The sequence below is a fragment of the Castor canadensis genome, chromosome 9, assembly GCF_047511655.1.
Source record: "Castor canadensis chromosome 9, mCasCan1.hap1v2, whole genome shotgun sequence".
In the NCBI taxonomy this organism is placed as follows: domain Eukaryota; kingdom Metazoa; phylum Chordata; class Mammalia; order Rodentia; family Castoridae; genus Castor; species Castor canadensis.
Window position 1 is genome coordinate 41,343,227 of NC_133394.1, and position 17,058 is coordinate 41,360,284.

General features: G+C 40.8%; 1 protein-coding gene across 5 annotated transcripts in view; it reads right to left on the reverse strand.

Moving 5' to 3' along the window:
* Lef1 (lymphoid enhancer binding factor 1) overlaps window positions 1-17,058 on the reverse strand; it is a 118,610-nt gene that overhangs the window by 25,858 nt on the left and 75,694 nt on the right. For 3 of the 5 annotated variants that reach the window (XM_074041505.1, XM_074041503.1, XM_074041504.1), the window contains exons 4-9: window positions 14,888-15,020; window positions 10,398-10,488; window positions 8,593-8,676; window positions 6,493-6,615; window positions 5,210-5,372; window positions 287-394 (exon numbers count right to left, since the gene is read on the reverse strand). In XM_074041505.1, coding sequence (XP_073897606.1) covers window positions 287-394; window positions 5,210-5,372; window positions 6,493-6,615; window positions 8,593-8,676; window positions 10,398-10,488; window positions 14,888-15,020 — 702 coding nt within the window. The remainder of the gene's footprint in view (window positions 1-286; window positions 395-5,209; window positions 5,373-6,492; window positions 6,616-8,592; window positions 8,677-10,397; window positions 10,489-14,887; window positions 15,021-17,058) is intronic. The other 2 variants (XM_074041506.1, XM_074041507.1) reach the window with 1 other exon arrangement.

The following is a 17,058-nucleotide window of genomic DNA, read 5'->3' on the forward strand; positions in this document are numbered from 1 at the left end:
AATGTTTTTTTATCAGCATTTTTTGTGGTTAGGCCCCACATTGATTTTAAAAAACTTTATTTAAAAAAAAAAAAAAAAAGCATGAGCAACCACAGCAAAAACCATGACAGCTTAAAGCTTTCATAAGGGAATATACCTACGAAATGTTTATTAGAAAGTTCATTAATTTCCAGAAATAAGAAATCGTATCAGTACTATATTCACCCTAAAACACATTCCTTCTTGAAAGCAAAAGAAAGTGCAAAACGAGTGGAAGCGAACAGCTGTTGGTGTGAGAGGAGCTTACGTAATTGTCTCTTGCAGACCAGCCCGGATAAAGCTGCATATGTAGCTGTCTTTCTTTCCGTGCTAATTCATAATATTTAGCCTGCTCTTCACGGGAGAGGGCGTGCCACTGAAAGAAAAGGCAGAAAGAGGAAAAGGACAAAAGTAAACCAAACAGCAACAGCAGATTTCATGTTTCAAACTTTGAAAAGTGCGAATATTAAGCATTTGAACTTCTATTTATTTCTAAATGGCAGACGACTAAGAGCTGCAAAAGTCTGCTTGGAGGCTGGAGGCTGGAGTGAAACTCCAACTTTGGTTTCTCTGTCCTGTTCTCCAATATCACATGAAACACATCAAAGTCCATCAAAACGCAAAGTAAAATGATCGGTCACCCCCACCCTTTCTCTTTACCAATATAAATTAAAAAGAACTTTCACTGGTCAACCTCAACACCCTTTCATCATCTGTGGCATATTCTTTGTATCTGAGTGCATGCACCATTTATTTATGCAAAATGTGATAATTTCCAGATGCCTTTCAGGACAGACACACCCTCTCCTCACAGACACGCTCCCACTCTGTCATATGAAGTCTGGAACCTGAATCATATGATCCTCTCTATCAGGAAAGACATCAGAAGTCAGTCTGCCTGTCTCCATCTCTTCACACTTACACACAACACACACCCACTGTCTATGGGGAGAACACTGGTGACATTGTGCACTCACACAGCACACTTTTGGAGAGCGTTTTTAGGTTCCTTCTGATTGACAGTATCAACTTATCTAAGTTCATTTTGCCAGCTAGCATTTGAGGTGGCAGTTTCTAATATGGACAATGGAGCTGCTGACATCCTTCACGTGTTCCGTCTCCTTTTTACATAACTGATGTGCGTCTATGTTGTAAGTAACAAAATAGTGTCTGTAGGTAAGGCACCCCTTGGAGTTTTGAGGGGCCTGCATTGCACACAATTTTGCACGATTTTGCACTCAGCTTGTCCTCGGGCCCCAGGAGACACTTTTCAATGATTTTCCCTATCTCCTGGATGCCAGAATCTGCCAAGAGATCCTTTCAGGGAGAATTGGTGGGCTCTGAGGCACTCATTGACCATAGGTAGGGGTAGAAAGGTGACGGTGGCTATACGAGGAACCTGTGGCCTTCAAAAGCCTCCCACTCCTGCTTGTCCTCAGCTCTTGGGTATGGAGTTTCCCATTCATGGCTATCGTGTGTATTGCTTTTTAATCTTCCTGACCTTGTTTTCAAAAACTGATTTTAAAGAAGAGAAAGAAAAGAAAGGTGTGGATAGGTTTGGGGAAAGGAAAAAGAGGAGGCGAGAGGGAGAGAGAAAAAATTTTCCTGGAGGAGGTGACGTCTAAGTTCTCATCAACTTGGACTCAGCCCTTACGTGTGGCTCAGAAGCTTTCCTGGAGGAAACAGAAACGCCTGCCAGTCTGGGTGGACAACAGAACAAGAAGGTGATCTCATGCAAAGAGGCCCCAGTGACACCTCCCACCATGCTTCCAGGACAGATACAGGAGTGACAGTAGGCAGGGCAAGAAAAGCCACCTCCTTTGAAATCCCCTTAAAAGCCAGGCCCTCTTTGTTGGGTAGGGTAGACGATTTATTTTTTAATTGCTTTACAAGTGCACAGTGTGAAGTTAAAAAGCGTGACACACAGCAGGACTTGGTGTGAGCCTAAAGGCAAATCAAGTACCGTGCTTTTATTTAAAAATAAATATATAAATTCAGGGGAGGTGGCAGAAAAGAAAAACAACCCTGGGGGGAAGAAGTGATGTTAAACACAGATCTTTGCACTTGTAGAACAAGCAAAACGAGACAAAAGGAGCCAGAGCAGAAGGCATGATTGGGGCGGGGACAGCCACACTGCCCCCGCTCCCAGCAGCCCTAGTGCTGGAGACCCCAGTGGGAAGCTACCACAAAAAACATCATCCTGGGTTTTGTTTTTGAGAAAACACAGATCACTGATATTTATACCACTAATGCTAAATAAATGTGACTGGCAAGGAGCAAAGTGTCCCCAAATTTGGGGGTGGGAGGTGGGACAAAAGACAACAAAAGTCTAGAAGGAAGTCTTCCCTTTTAAATTCGTCCACTCATTTGAGAATTACTATTCCGCTATTACAACGCCTTTTAATACTGCAATGTATTAGTATATTTTTATGTAACATATGGCAGCTTTATAACTTGCTGAGAAAACCTAGAATTGTAAAGAAAAATGAACTCCCAAAATACAAACCAATGTTGGGTCTTCCACTCAAACAACCAGTTATTTTTCAGGAAAAGCAGGAAAGACAGGTTGATAGAAAGACCCCAGGCTAACACAACTGAATGAAATGCAAGGACAAAGAAGCAGGGCATAAACTAAACCATTTACTTGCATTTTCAATACCTGTAGCTCCCTGATATTTCTTGTGCACAAAACCTGCTCACAAATAAAAGATCATTTACCAGACCAAAATGGTAGGTAACACAATGGTATTGAATTTTCCATTGAAAACAAAAATAAAGCCAAGTGAAGACTAGAAAGATGGTGCTTTCCTTACAGGAATTTCTGGAACAGAATTGACCAGAAACAATTCTATCTTTTTGCTTACTGAAAAATAAAGAATTAAGTTTTTTTTTTTTGTTGAAAGTTTAAATTTCATTGTCAAAGTCTTGCCAAGTTGTGGGGGAAAACATTCATTAAAATTTAAGAACATATAGTTCCAAGACAGATATTCTGACAATAAGTTTGTGATAAGTGGACTTCCTTTAATAGCCAGAAAGGTCTGAAAAGTAAATGTTTATTATAAAATAAGATTTGTCACAATTTTATTTCTAATATAAATTAAGAAACTTTCATTCATATGATGGGACATTTCTATCTTAGAGATTCAGTAAAGATGAATAAAAAAAATCAGAAGATAAAATGTTCTGGGATGGATTTAAGATCCATTTTTAAGAAGTCTAATCATCTCAGTGTAAAAACTCCATGATTTTAAAGCTAGGACTTTAAAGAGCCTAGCAAGGATGTCCCTGCCAGAGGGGAGTTATAAAAGGACAGAAAACCTGATCTTAATCAAAGATCTCAGGGGCCTATAAATAGAAACAGGTGTCTAAATCAAAGACAGAAAGAGACCCCAAATGAGAACCATGCTTTAGGACGCATGCTCGCATCTGGGGATCGTTCAGGGAGCTGAGAAAGTAGCAAATGTTGGAAACGTGCATTAAAAGATAGGAAGCATACCTCCAGATCATATCCTCACCCTCTTGAGAAGGAAAGTAATTCCTGCTGGAGGGCCAAGCGGCCTTTAACTCAAAGAAGAAAAGAGAAAAGCTAGGAGTGTTACACGAGCTGAAATAAAAACTTCAATCCTTTTCCTCTGGCTTCTTTTTTTAAACAGTCAGGGAAAATGTTCATCAGCCTTTAGGCTTTTAAGGTGGAGTGCTTCAAAGATGATAGGAATCATTCATCTGCTATGATCTGGCTTGGGAAATTATTGTAATTATCGTTATTAAGTGTTTAAGAATCCACAGGAAGATCGGGCATTGTACCCAGGACACCACAAAACTATAATCTACCACTGCACCCTACTCCGGAAACCCTGGTGTCTTGCAGATTGGTAATAGCTGCATTTTGAGCTATCCAATGGGAATCAATAATACAAGAAGGTCTGCTTCCCTCCGGTTCACGTGGAACGCTCTCTGTTATGAATGCTCAAATGTACTGTTGGGAACAAACGCAATAAAAATTCTCATCAACAGGTAACACATGATTCTCGATGCTTCACGGGGGTGGTTAGACCCTCCTCGCCTGGATATTCAGGTACAGATCATGAGTTTCTTGAAAGGATGTAAAATCAAACATGCGAGGGTCATAAATTAAGACACCAACACACATACATGAACTATGATGAAGCATTTCTTTTCCTAAAATTATCATGTAGGTATAGTGAAAATGTACTTTGAATTAGACAAATTCAAATTGGTTCCATCAACTTTTCAGATTCCCAGCTGACAGCCATTTCAATCCTGCAAAAAGTACTCAGAAGGACTGCCTAGTCTTTTGGCTAGCTGGTGGATGAAGAAGCTTAGTGTGTCTATCTTAGTAACAGCCCAGCGCCTTGTACGTTAACAGTGGCTCAGAAATGACGAATAAAAAGGAAAGGGGCAATCCAGAAACCCAGCACGTGTACACTTTAAGAACCAGAAAGCCATGGCTCCAGAAACAAGAAGACTTCTCCAGATCATACCAATTCTTCCATGTCGTCTCGCAGCAGAAATTTCTGCTTCTGTCTGGGAAGGAGTGGCTATGTCTGTCAGCCAGGCGGCTCTAGCTCCTTCAACAGGTTTCAGGCTTTCCCCTCCCATTGTGCACACACACACTGCTCTGGCTGGAGCTGGCTGGTCCACCATTCCCATTAACCGGTACCCATCTCTCAGAGCCCAGCTTAAATGCCATGAGCTCAGAGAAGCCTTCCTGAGCCCCTGGTGTTCTTTCTCATAGGCTCCTGCTAATTAAAGCCACAGTATTTATCACAATTTTATCAGGTAATTATTTGTCTATATCAAGTCACAAAACTTTATGCTCAAAAAAGTTAAGAGCTATATTTATTTTACTCACCAATTGTCACCTAATGTCAAGCATCATGCCTGACAAATAAAGACAATCAATATTTGCTCTAAGAATGGCAGTCAAAACAGTTATCAGTTTCAGGAAGTCTCCTATGTGCCAAGTACTGTCTAAGCTGTTTACAATGCCTTATCTCATGGATCTTCCAGAACACTGTTACCATACCCTGTGCCCTTCTTCCTTTCCCAAGTGCCTGCTGGTCATACAAACACATCTGATGACCATCTGACATGCAACTGAATTTGGGGAGATTGTGATGAAGCCACTCCACAGTGGCAATAAGCATTTACAGACCATCCCAGCACTTACCCTTCTGCCTAGGATCTGGTTGATTGCTGCACTTTCCTTTAGGGTACACTCAGCCACCACATTCGCTCTCATTTCTTTCATGTATAACATGAAAGCGTTCAGAGGCTTCTTGATGTGAGGTCTTTTTGGCTCCTGCTCCTTTCTCTGTTCATGCTGAGGCTTCCTAAAAGGTGATGGTGGTGGTAGTTGGGGAAGGAGGTAGAAGGAGTAAGGACAAGAAAGGAGGAAGAGAGAAGCAGAATGTCTGTTGACATGGTTGAACTCAGCCTGGGGAGGACCCTCGTCACTCTCTACAAGCCCCCACGATGCCACCAGCTTAGAAGAGCAACTCTTGGCTCACTTGATGAAACACTGAGCTGTAAACAAGCAAACCATGGGGCTTCATATCTACTCAGTGACTCTCTGAGAATAAGGATCTCTTACTTTGAGTTCTCAATAGCTGTAGAAGAATTTGACATCAAAGTGGAAATGAATTTGCAATGGCGGAGATGTTCCATCTAGGGCTGAGGCTCAGTTCTTTGGTTACCCCAGAAGAAGATGGATGCAGATAACAGGTGATCATTCCTCTTTCAGGACAAAGGCTCTTAACTTTTTTGGGGGGCAAGGGGGGAGCTAAGAGCCACTTTGAGAAGCTAATGAAACTTGTGACCCTTCCCCAAAACAAATCTATATTCTTCCCTCTGAATATATCTGCAGGTGCTTTATCAACTATCACCTGCTGCCTGTGACCCTATTCTCTTGTCCACAGACCCTGGTTAAGAAACACAATTTCTAATTTCTTCAGGGTCAGGGAATTTGAACCTGCAGTAACATTTTGAGATAATGCTAGCCCAATAGGGAATCTTTGGCTCTGTTGGTCTCTTTGCCTTGAATTCTGTGCTGTTGAAACCTCCAACCAATGTAAGTACATTTCCAGAAGAAAGTACATTCAAACTTCCAATCTACTTCACTCAAGGACTAACAGGTTCTTCCCTATCACTCTGAGCTCAATTAAGATCCAGGGGGCCTGGAAGCTAACTAGCTCAAGATTCTTCCTGCCTGTGTCCTGAACCTTCCTCCTTTCTGGTAAGATTTCCATGAACTTTGAAGGCCTGTGCTCCTTTCCAATCTCTGAAGCAAATCACGGAGGTGAGACTCAAGCTGTTGAAGGTTCTCAGGGCCAAAGCCTTTCTAGGCAGAGCCATGTGCAATTTCCGAACGACAGAGAAGGGGGAGGCTCAACGACAGGGAAGAAGTGACACCAGTGAATGCTCATTCGCAGGTGAGCATGAGGACCTACTTACACGTGCATTAGGTCGCTGTCAGTGTGAGGATGCTCCTGCTTCACCTGAGGCGTTACAATAGCTGGATGAGGGATGCCAGTTGTGTGGGGACCGGGAGGACCGGGGATCATATGATGGGAAAACCTGAAAGAAGGAAAGAGGAGAAAACAGTGTGTACTGCTGGCTGTTGTACTGAAATCCAGTGGAATTTCAAAACAATCCACTAACTACAGTTATCTACGAGTGAAAATACATCTTTATGAACCCGACTATTAACTATAAATTAGAGTGGACTGATAGTTATTTTTTTCTTTCTACATTCATGTGGAAAATACAATTTATTCCTTGTCATTTATTGGAAATAATAGTAAACCCTGACACTTTATTCCCGGGAGGGCAGTAGGCCGTAGGATAAAGACAAAAGTTAATCATTTTTCGTGCAAAGCAATTTTCAAATATGAATTTCGATAAGAGAAATTATTGGAAATGTGGCACTTTATTAAATTTAGTTTTTGTATGGTTTTTAAATGAAAGCTAAAGACATCACATTTTAAAGTCTCTGCATTCATAAACAAACCATCACATGAAGAGTTTTCTCATACTTTTGGTTTTTACATTAATATCAGGAGGGGACAATTGAGAAAAAGGACAAAAAGTTTTTGGGTTTTCTTTCCAGTTGCCATTTAATAAGGTTTCCATTGTCATTATCCAAAATGATCTTCTGTACAGAAATAAAGCAACATTTGAGAGACTGAGCCTTATGGAAAACTGGTAACAGAATTAAAGGGAGGGTTATAGTTCTGCATCAAAGTAAAAACTACACCTGCTAAAGCCCCGTCCCTCCCACAAGTGTGCTTGTACAGCATTAAAAAAAAAATCTTAAAATATCCACCACCAGCCAGCACAAAGAAGGGAAACTGCCATGCAAGAAAAATAAAAACAGTACTCTAGACGAGCACTGTGGAAGAATTTTGACATGCTTTACAAGTGTTTGCTTTTCAAACTGTTTTAAAGTAAACACTTCATTCTGTAAGAACATTCTCAGATCCTTCATCATGGCACAATTGATTCCTTCATCTGGAAAGGAAAGAAGGAACTCTGCATGGACATGGGTCCAAAAATTTCAAATATTAGGGATACATGGTAAGAACACAAATATTTCACCAAACAATGATGCTTTGCGAAATGTACTGTTTGCAAAAAGAAAAAAAACAAAACAAAACACAATGCTGGTTACTTGCCAGCCATCAGATAGTTCTCACAGTAAAAAAAAAAAAAAAAAAGTACTTTAGGGGAGAATATTAATTCCATTCCCCCACTCCAGCCAGCTAGATTTACAATTCACTGAACAATTTATATATTTTTTCTAATGCTGAAATTCACCACAGAGGCTGTGAATTTCATACCACATCAAAAAAACCAAACCAAAACAAAACAACAAACAAACAAACAAAAAAGATTCACAACCAGTTAATAACCCACCAGTTTGACTTTCGGCACAACAAGCTAGCTCCCTGGAAAAAGCCACATCGGACACACAGATGATACACCACGATGTGTGTACATCAATCACAAGGTACAAAAGCCATCCTTTCCATAGCAGAAGCATCACACAGAGCAGGTCTCACAGCCCTCTGCTTGCACTGTCGTGTCCCCACAGGGCCTGATTCACACACTAGGCTGCACACCTGCCTGGATGGGCACTGTCCCTTCTCTCCCAACAGCCTTGGTGCAGGAAGGCTGACTATCAGGGCATTTTCAAACACTGCCATGTTAAATGGATGCAACTTTCATCAGAGGAGGCAAATTACAGAATGCCTTCCAAACTTGGTTTTATCCTCCTCCCCTAGTCCACCCCCAGCATATATTGAATCAAGAGAGCTCTTCTTGTAGCGTCCACTTTCAGGACATTTCTGTTTCCCAGTGTGGCTGGTCTTACTGGCTTCTACCCAGGAATCGCCGTGACACCTAGTGTGGGAGCCAGGCACACTGCACAGACACACGCATGGCTCAGCTATGCACCCTCCTAGCCAGCTGACCAAGAGGCAAGCAGGAGTGCACGAGATGCAAGCACAAAAAGAGCGACTTGGCCTCCAGTGCCCGGTTTCCACCTCCACCTACCTGGACATAGAAGTGTCGACTGACAGTGAGGATGGGTAGGGTTGCCTGAATCCACCCGTGATGGGATATACAGGCTGACCTTGCCTGAGGTCACAGAAGAGAGGAACCCATGAATGAAAAACACGAGGTACCAACCAGCAGTAAGAGTTTGGTGAGGGGAGAAGAGGGGGATAGTCAAATGGCGTCTTATAGGCGTATCACATACCACAGCGTTTCTCCAGGCACATCCCCTTCCCTTCCTCACCCTCCACCCCAGCACGGCATCATTTGCCTGGAAGAAAAATCTCCCTCCACTTTGAAAGCAAACCAATCCATCAATTATCTGTTTTTCATCCCTTCCCCCCACCAGCCCTGTTAATGCCTTGACAAAGTAGCACTTAAAAAAAAAAAAACTTATTAAACACTTTTTGAATATAAGAAATATTCTCTTCAGAGGCAGCTTCATGAATTCTTTGTCCCAATCTTTGAGAATTTCAGAGAAGGAAAGAAAGGAGAACATCAAATTTTATAAAAAATTAAAAACTTATAAAAAGTTTTTAATAAACAGTTTCAAAACACTGCATCTCCCCCCTCCCCTGTACACACATGCTAGAGTCAAGAAACAAAAGTCCAACTCACTGGAATCATTTCTCTCCACCCTTACCCTGAGAAGTCCATCTTTCCCTTTGCCCTGCTCTCTCACATTTTTTTTTCATTTACAGTCTTTATTTCCAGCTGCCAGTGATGCAACTCAGCACAGGATTGCTCCTGAGAAGCCTAACTTCCCAAAGAATAATTGATCTAGGCTTGGAAGTGTACACATAGTCAATTAAATTCAAACAGAATTATTGACTGAGCCATTTATTGCTCAAGAGAAAGGGAGAGTAAAAGAGTAAGCATGAGAACAAGAGCAAGGGAGTGTCTGCAAGCTGGAATTTCCATGGCAGGATGGCTCTTCTTTGATGAAGAAGAGATAATGTCAGAATGTCCAGGTAGGGGGACAGGGCCATGATATGGGGGCTGTGGAGACATCGAGCCAAAGGGAGAAAGGAGAGAAGCGTTTGCTAACGTTGCAGCACTGTTTCTTTGAAGGGAGAAGTGAGGAGGGGAAAATGGAGAGGGCACCAGAGTCATAGCAGGGAAAGCTGTGTGCTAATGATCAAATGGTAAAGATAGACTACAGTATGCAAAATAATTCTTACTTCCTGGGATATATATCCTTTTATAATTAAAAAAATGAAGAGAGAAATAATGTTTTTAGAAATAACTACCATAAAATTAAGACATTAAAAATAAAAGTCCCCAAATCAGTGATTTGCTCCTCAGAAATGAAATTGGATGCTCGCTTTATTAGCATTCAATAGATGCTTGTATTTTGTTGAATTTCTCTATAGGTGTCAGTTGCCTTGCTTGCCCACTTAGAACAGAAGTAGATATTCAATGTGTCTAAATTCATGTGTCAAAATATAAGCTATTCATAAAAAAAGAAAAAAAACTGGAAGAGAAAAGCCACACTGAGCTCTGACTTTGTAGAATCCTAGCAAATGCCCAAAGCCACAAATTAAAACTCATAAAACTATAAGCTTCAAAGCAAATGCTCCAGTCATTTTCTATACATCTTAGCGAACAGATTCACTCCACTGCAAACTCCTCATTTTTAAAAAATCTTTTAAATGGAAGTGAAATAAAGTTAGCACCTTGCTTGTTGACGTAAAAACTTCCTCCACCCCACAAGCGTTAGTTACCATTTTCACAGAGCTAATCTCCACAAATGGAAAGAGGAAGAACACGTGTCTGAATGCTGAGGGCTGCAAGAAGGCTCTTACCAGCCAAGAGGTGGGGTGATCTGTCCAACGGCACCTGGAGACAGAGGGTAAAAGCTGGGGAGGTCAGGAGCTGGAGGGTGTCTGGTCATGCCTGTTAAAAAAGGATAACATTTTCAGATCCACAGAGCATTTGACTAGAAAAACAACAGACAAGAGATAAAATGCTTTATGGCATTGCATAAACTCAGTTTGTGAGCCTTTCTTGGGAATTTAACACTTGGGAAAACAGGGTCTTTAGACAGTATGTTTTGAGAAATTCCTGCAGGAATAAAGATTTTTCCAGGAAAACGGTCATCCAAATAGACTTTTAAATGATTTATTTCACCCTCATTATTTCCCTTTGGTTGAGAAAATGGTAGATGGTTGTTTTTGTGTAGAATGGAAAATGATAAACCTTCACAAAGAAGCAGCCTTCCATGTGCTCAAGGATTAGGTAAATTACCACTTTCATATTTTCACTGGGGCCCTTATGGACACACAGATTTGGGGAATGTGACACCTCAAAGGATCAGAGATTAATTAGGCATCATCTCCAGCCCCACTGTGGTCACACTTGATATGATTCATTTGGTCTCCGTCTGCCACTTTAGCTCCCAGTAAGCTTTTCCTCACGTCAAGTCCTCTGGGCTCCAAGGTCGCGCTGTTCTGTATTAGTTGTACTCCACAGAAAAGGAGAGTGCCACCCAATTGTTTCTCAGGCTCACACCCCCTAGAGTACACTGCCCTACCATTGTGAAAGCCACTAATTCCAGTCCCAGATGACAGCCTTACCTTAGGTAAGGACAGGGGGGGCAGGAGGATATAGGCAAATGCATAAAATTTAAAATATAAAAACTCAGACTTCACATATTTGGGGAAATGTCATTCTGAAGAGAAAAGAGCCACCTGAATTGCTTCGCACAGCTGACCATGGCTTTAAAAGGCCATTTGCATATGTGGTGATTTATAAATTTATCCACCAATATGTGGGATGAGAGGTGAGCACACAAAAGATGCTCTTTAAATATGGCACTTTTACTACTTAAAATGCCTTAGAGGGATTGGGCGTGCAGCTCAGTGGTATAAATGTTTGCCTGGTATGCATGAGGCCCTGGGTTAGATTCCCAGTACTGCAAAGAAAATTAATTTAAAAATAGCATAAAATGTCTCTGGGTTTCATTTGGATCCTAATAGGCCTTGAACATATGTGTATGAAGTGCTACCTTCACAGGTGATCTCAATTTGACTTTGAAGTTAGAACTATTTCTCTATTCTTACAGAAAGTAGGCACAAAGGAGAAAGGTTTGACTCTTAATGAGATCAACTCATATTTTTGGTGTTTTTAAAAGAGATATCTCACATCTCCTTTAAATTTTTTTTTTTTTGCTAGAAATACTGATTCTTTGGATCTAAGTGCCCCGCCCCCCATACACATGCTTGGGATTTTTTTTCCTTGGGTCTGGGAGCAGGTAGGGGTGACCATAAGGGAGCCTGCAGGTTGAGGTCTCAGAAACTTTGAGGGATTTTTTTCAACTTGCTGCCTCCCTTGGCCTGAGATCCAGAAATCCCCAAATCTTAGAGTCTACTAGGGAGAGTGCTCAGGTTTGAAAAAAAGAAAAGACAGCCAAACCAACTGAGTAGTAAACATTTGAAACTTAATGGGAACGTGAATGTTTAATTATATTGACATGAAAAATCATGGTTAGAAGTCAGAGTATAAGTGCTTGCTGGTATCTATAAGGTTAAAATAGATAATACGAAGAACTAAGAATACCTTATAAAAGTTCTTTCCTTTTCATATTTTTACCATACTGAGAAAGAGTAGGAACACGAACGTTAGGCATTACCTTCCTTACTCTTTCCTTCACACTCACAAGCACACCTGGGGAGGAAGGAGGAGGGAGCGAGAGAGGAGAGGTAGAAACTAATGTGACCTCTAAGAGGAAAATAATCTGAAGGTTTTTTTGCACAAGGAGAACGGGTTCCACAGACAAACCATTTAAGCTTACTATTAGTTCTGCCTAGGGTTAAAGTACAGGCATGATACTCGTTTTGTTTTGTTTTTGTCTTCTGGATAGGAACACTGAAATGAGCAACTCTGGCCTCAGAACCACCATGCTGTTAACCCAGCTACATGATACACCCCAAAGGAAGGAAGCAGAAAGAAAAAGGAGAAAGCAAGGGACCTTCAGAGCTTAGTTTTTTGGCAACAAATGCACACAAATGGAATCATATAAACTCAATATCATATAAATGAGTGCTTTTCAAGCCAGAGTTTACAAACCCCCAGAGGTATATGCTAGGGAGGTACATTAAGCCCAGGACAAACACGTAATTGAAAACAGGATCTTTATATTAAAACAAGCAGGAATGGCACATGGAATAGAAGACAAAAAATCACAACATTTGAAAAACAAAACCAAGGCTTAAGAAACTGCCAACAGAGGACTTCTGGTCATGCCACCAGTTGCTTCTCTACAGTTCTACAGAATTTGTTTTTACTAAAAAGAAAAAAAAAAGTTTGAGAAGCAATGATATAAATTATAAGTAAGCCAAACAAAGCAGGAGAGGAGCAGAGATTAGAAACAGAAGAGAAGTTGGTACTTATTTATTTATGGCAATACTGGGGTTTGAACTCGGGCCTTATGCTTGCTAGGCAGGCGCTCTACCACTTAAGCCACTCCACCAGTCCAACTTATCTCTTTTTCAAAGTGAACAATCCTAGAATTCTTGAGCAAAAAACTACTGAACCATGATTTGTCATTCTCTTAAGGAAGTGAAAGCTTCAAAGTGCTTTGAACAGGACCTAGGACACAGAAAGCACTATTTAATTGCAAAATAAATACTTAAGCTAAATAAAATACACTGTTGGATTCTTTTTGCTGGTTGCTTGAGACTTTTAAATCTACATTTGTCATCCACATGTTTTTGGTTCTCAGCTCAGACCCTGATCTGAGCTTAGGACACACACTGAATGCCTGTGTCATATCAAGTCTCGCCCGTGCAAGGGCTCTACCACTGAACTGCATCCCAGCTCCAACATCATATTGTTGATCTTTCAAACTCAGCCTTCTCCCTAAGACCCCTACCCTAATTCCCTTTCTCACTATACAGCCATAAACCTGTCCTTTTGGTTTTTCTTATTCTTGGGAGGGTTCTGACAAAAAGAAGCAGGGTGGAGGAAGGACTGGGACCGAGGAATAAAACAGGCCAAGCTGGACACATCTGCATAGGGGATTCTTACCTTCTGTGCATCAAGGTACTTGGACTCTAACTCAAGTCCAAGTACAACAGTAGCTGTATCTTCAAGTAAGTGTTTTATTATAAAATATTAAGTGAAAAATTATAGAAATAAACAATTTTTTAGGTTTTAAATTAAGTGCTGTTCTGAGAAGCATGACGAAATTTTGTACTGTCCCCTCAGTCCTTGCCTGGGATATAAACCATCCCTTTGCCCCTGTATCTTACAGTGCTTGTGTTCAAATAACCTTTTTTTTTTTTTTTACTTAAAAATGGCCCTAAAGGCAAGAATAGTTATGCTGGCAATTCAGATATGCCAGAGTGAAGACATAAAGTACTTCCACAAAGTGAAAAGGTGAAAAGGTGAAGGCTCTAAACTTAACGATTGAAGAAAAAAAAAATCATATGCTGCACTTCCTAAGGTTTAGGGTAACAATCAATCTTCTTTCTATCTGTGAAATTCTGAAGAAAGAATTTGTGCTAGTTTTGCCATCGCACCTGCAAAAGTTGTGGCCCTAGTTTGTGGGAAGCGCTTATGATGGAGGAGGCATCCCATGTGTGGTTCAGTATTATCCGTGGTTTTAGGCACTAGTGGGGGTGAACACTGTCCCCAGTGGATAAGGATGGGAGACCCTTATGCTCAGATAAATAAACTGCAGAGGATCCACTTTTTAGGACAGCTTGATGCTCTTTCCATGCTCATGTACCCATGGACTTAAAAATAATGGTTTAGGTTGTGGATCATAGATTTTCAGAGCTGGCATTTGGAAAATGACCCTACTATGCTTTTCTGGTTTTAATCCTGAAAAATTAAAGCAGCAGCATGAATTCTTATGGGTTTCTAAAGAAGTGCTAACCAGTGAATTCACTCTTCTACAAATGTGGGGTATTTTTTGGTTTGTTTGTAAACTCAGGGCCTGGCGCTTCCTAAGCAGCCATGCTCCCAGCTCTGTTTGCTTTAGTTATTTTTCCAGATAAGATCTCACATTTTTGCCCAGGGCCAGCCTCACACCCAGATCCTTCTCCCTATGCTAGGATCACAGGCATGTGCCATCACACCCAGCTTATTGTTGACATGGGGTCTCACTAACCTTTCCCCCCACCCCCAATCTCCGTCAGCTGAATAGCTGGAGTTACAGGGGTCGCCACTGCCCTGGCTACCCATGCATTTTGAGTCACCCACCCATGAAACACCATGAAACAGAGGCACCTGGAGGGCCACTTGCACAAATGACGGTTGACTCATCAATTAGCAAAACAAGAGCTCTCACCTTGTTTGGAGTTGACATCTGATGGGATGTGTGAAGGGTGTGATCCTGGAGAAAAGTGCTCATCACTGTAAGTGATGAGGGGAGTGAGAGGGTGGACCGCGTGGGATGGCTGCACCACCGGCACTTTATTTGACTGCAAAGCAACCACAAGATCAACCATTAATAGGGATGCCCGACTCCTGTCTCCTCTCCTAAGGAGAAAGTGACACAATAGCAGTAACCAGTCATCAGCATAACCCAAGTTCATCACCAGACCTTGACAACTGAAGTCACCTCATTTAGACCCGCCATATTCTTCCATGGTCACTGAGAACTCATCTCACAGTGCCCTGCAGCAGGCTGATTGATGACTGTTTTCCCATATGACATGAATCTTTGTGTGTTCATGTTTGTACTCCCTTCTGCATTATTTCCTCAGGTTATGTTCAATAAAGAGCTACCAAGACAAAAGTTATGAGTGATTTATAAGCTTTTTATTTGTTACGTATGTCCGGCAAAAAAAAAAGTCACTCAACGAAAAACTGTTCCATGAATAAATAAATGATTACGTATTGCCAATTTGAAGGGCAAAATTTTAAATCACTCAGTAAGTAGGGATTTATAATTTATAAATTCATAGTTCTATGGTTGAACATCTTCAAGAATCTTGCTGCACCATTTTTTTTTTTCATGTAATGTACCTTTGTCTAGCATGACCATCCATTCACGCTTTAGTAGTAACTCAGTTTACTGAGTTAATCTTTTGCTTGTCTGGCTTTCAGAAGAATTAATTGATAAGAGGAAATTTCCAATCTTGAGTTTAAGCATATAACAAAATACAGCTTGAAAGAACATTTTAAGTTATTAACATTTTATATTTTAATATACTTTGCCTGTTTATAAACAAATTTTGTTATTTAATTTGGAAGTACAAAACAAGGTAACAAACAGTAACACTTTTTAAAGTTATTTCTTTGAACCTCATCAATTTGAAATCATTTTGATTGTGAAGTTGAAGAGGTCTCCCTGCCCCAAACCAAGAAAGTACTTACTAACTAAATTAGTAATGTAAACAAGACTCAAGACAGGTTTAACCTAATTTTGGGGGGTCATTTTAAAGAAACTCTAGATGAGAATATATTGTCCTCTCTCTTTTTTGCTATGTAGCCCAGGCTCTGCTCAAACTTATGATCCTCCTTTCTCTGCCTCCAGAGCGCTGGGATTACAAGCGTGCACCACCATGCTAGATCCCAATATATCACATCCTTGACAAATGCTAAGAAAGTGGATAGCAAGTGTTCCCCCCCACCAAAATAACATTGTGAGGTAACTCAGACATCAATTAACTAGACCTAACCATTCCACAATGTATATTTCAAAACGTGCTATGCATGATAAAGATACACAATTTTATCTGTCAATTTTTTAAAAAACAGTAAAAGAAAAAGGGCTGGCCGAATGGTTCAAGTGGCAGAGTGCCTGCCTAGCAAGCGCAAAGCCCTGAGTTCAAACTCCAGTACCGCAAGAAAAGAAAAAGAAACTCCACCATTCTACCAAAGAAAGGAAACTAAACCCAACTATAAACAGGTAAAAGAAGGTTCTGATTTTAAACCCATCTACTAATTAAAGCAGTCGTGAAAAGCTCTCCATTTAGAAATACACAGTAATGAGGAACGTGGGTTTAAGAGGAACAGATGTAAGGCGTTCACTAGCTCAGGCATGCCTTCACCATAATTAGTTTGAATTAGTGAGATTTTACAGTCCTATGGACTAAGAGACATGTGAAATTGGTCTCTTCAGAAGCAAATACATTTAGAGAAACTGAAGTGCCTAAAACAACACAAACTACTTAAAATGTAGGACTATCATCAGATGGCAAAGAGGTCCCCACAACACACCTGTGTGTGGTGGCTGCACCTGTGTACATGCTCCTTTTGAGTTTGATGGGTTTCTTTTACCAGTTAGGTGTACAAAGTATGCGGCTCCAATGGGAAGGAATACCCTCAGGAAAATCAGGAACAATCACACTCGCAGCACCCAATTCTCTCTCCACCCTATCATTACAACCTCCATCCAAAAGAGACTTATGGGAGGAAAAAAGGTAAAGGAGGACAAATCACATTTCTGGACAATGATATAATTTCTCCACTAGCTTTTTCTCTACTTTATAATTACCAGCTCATGTCTAATGG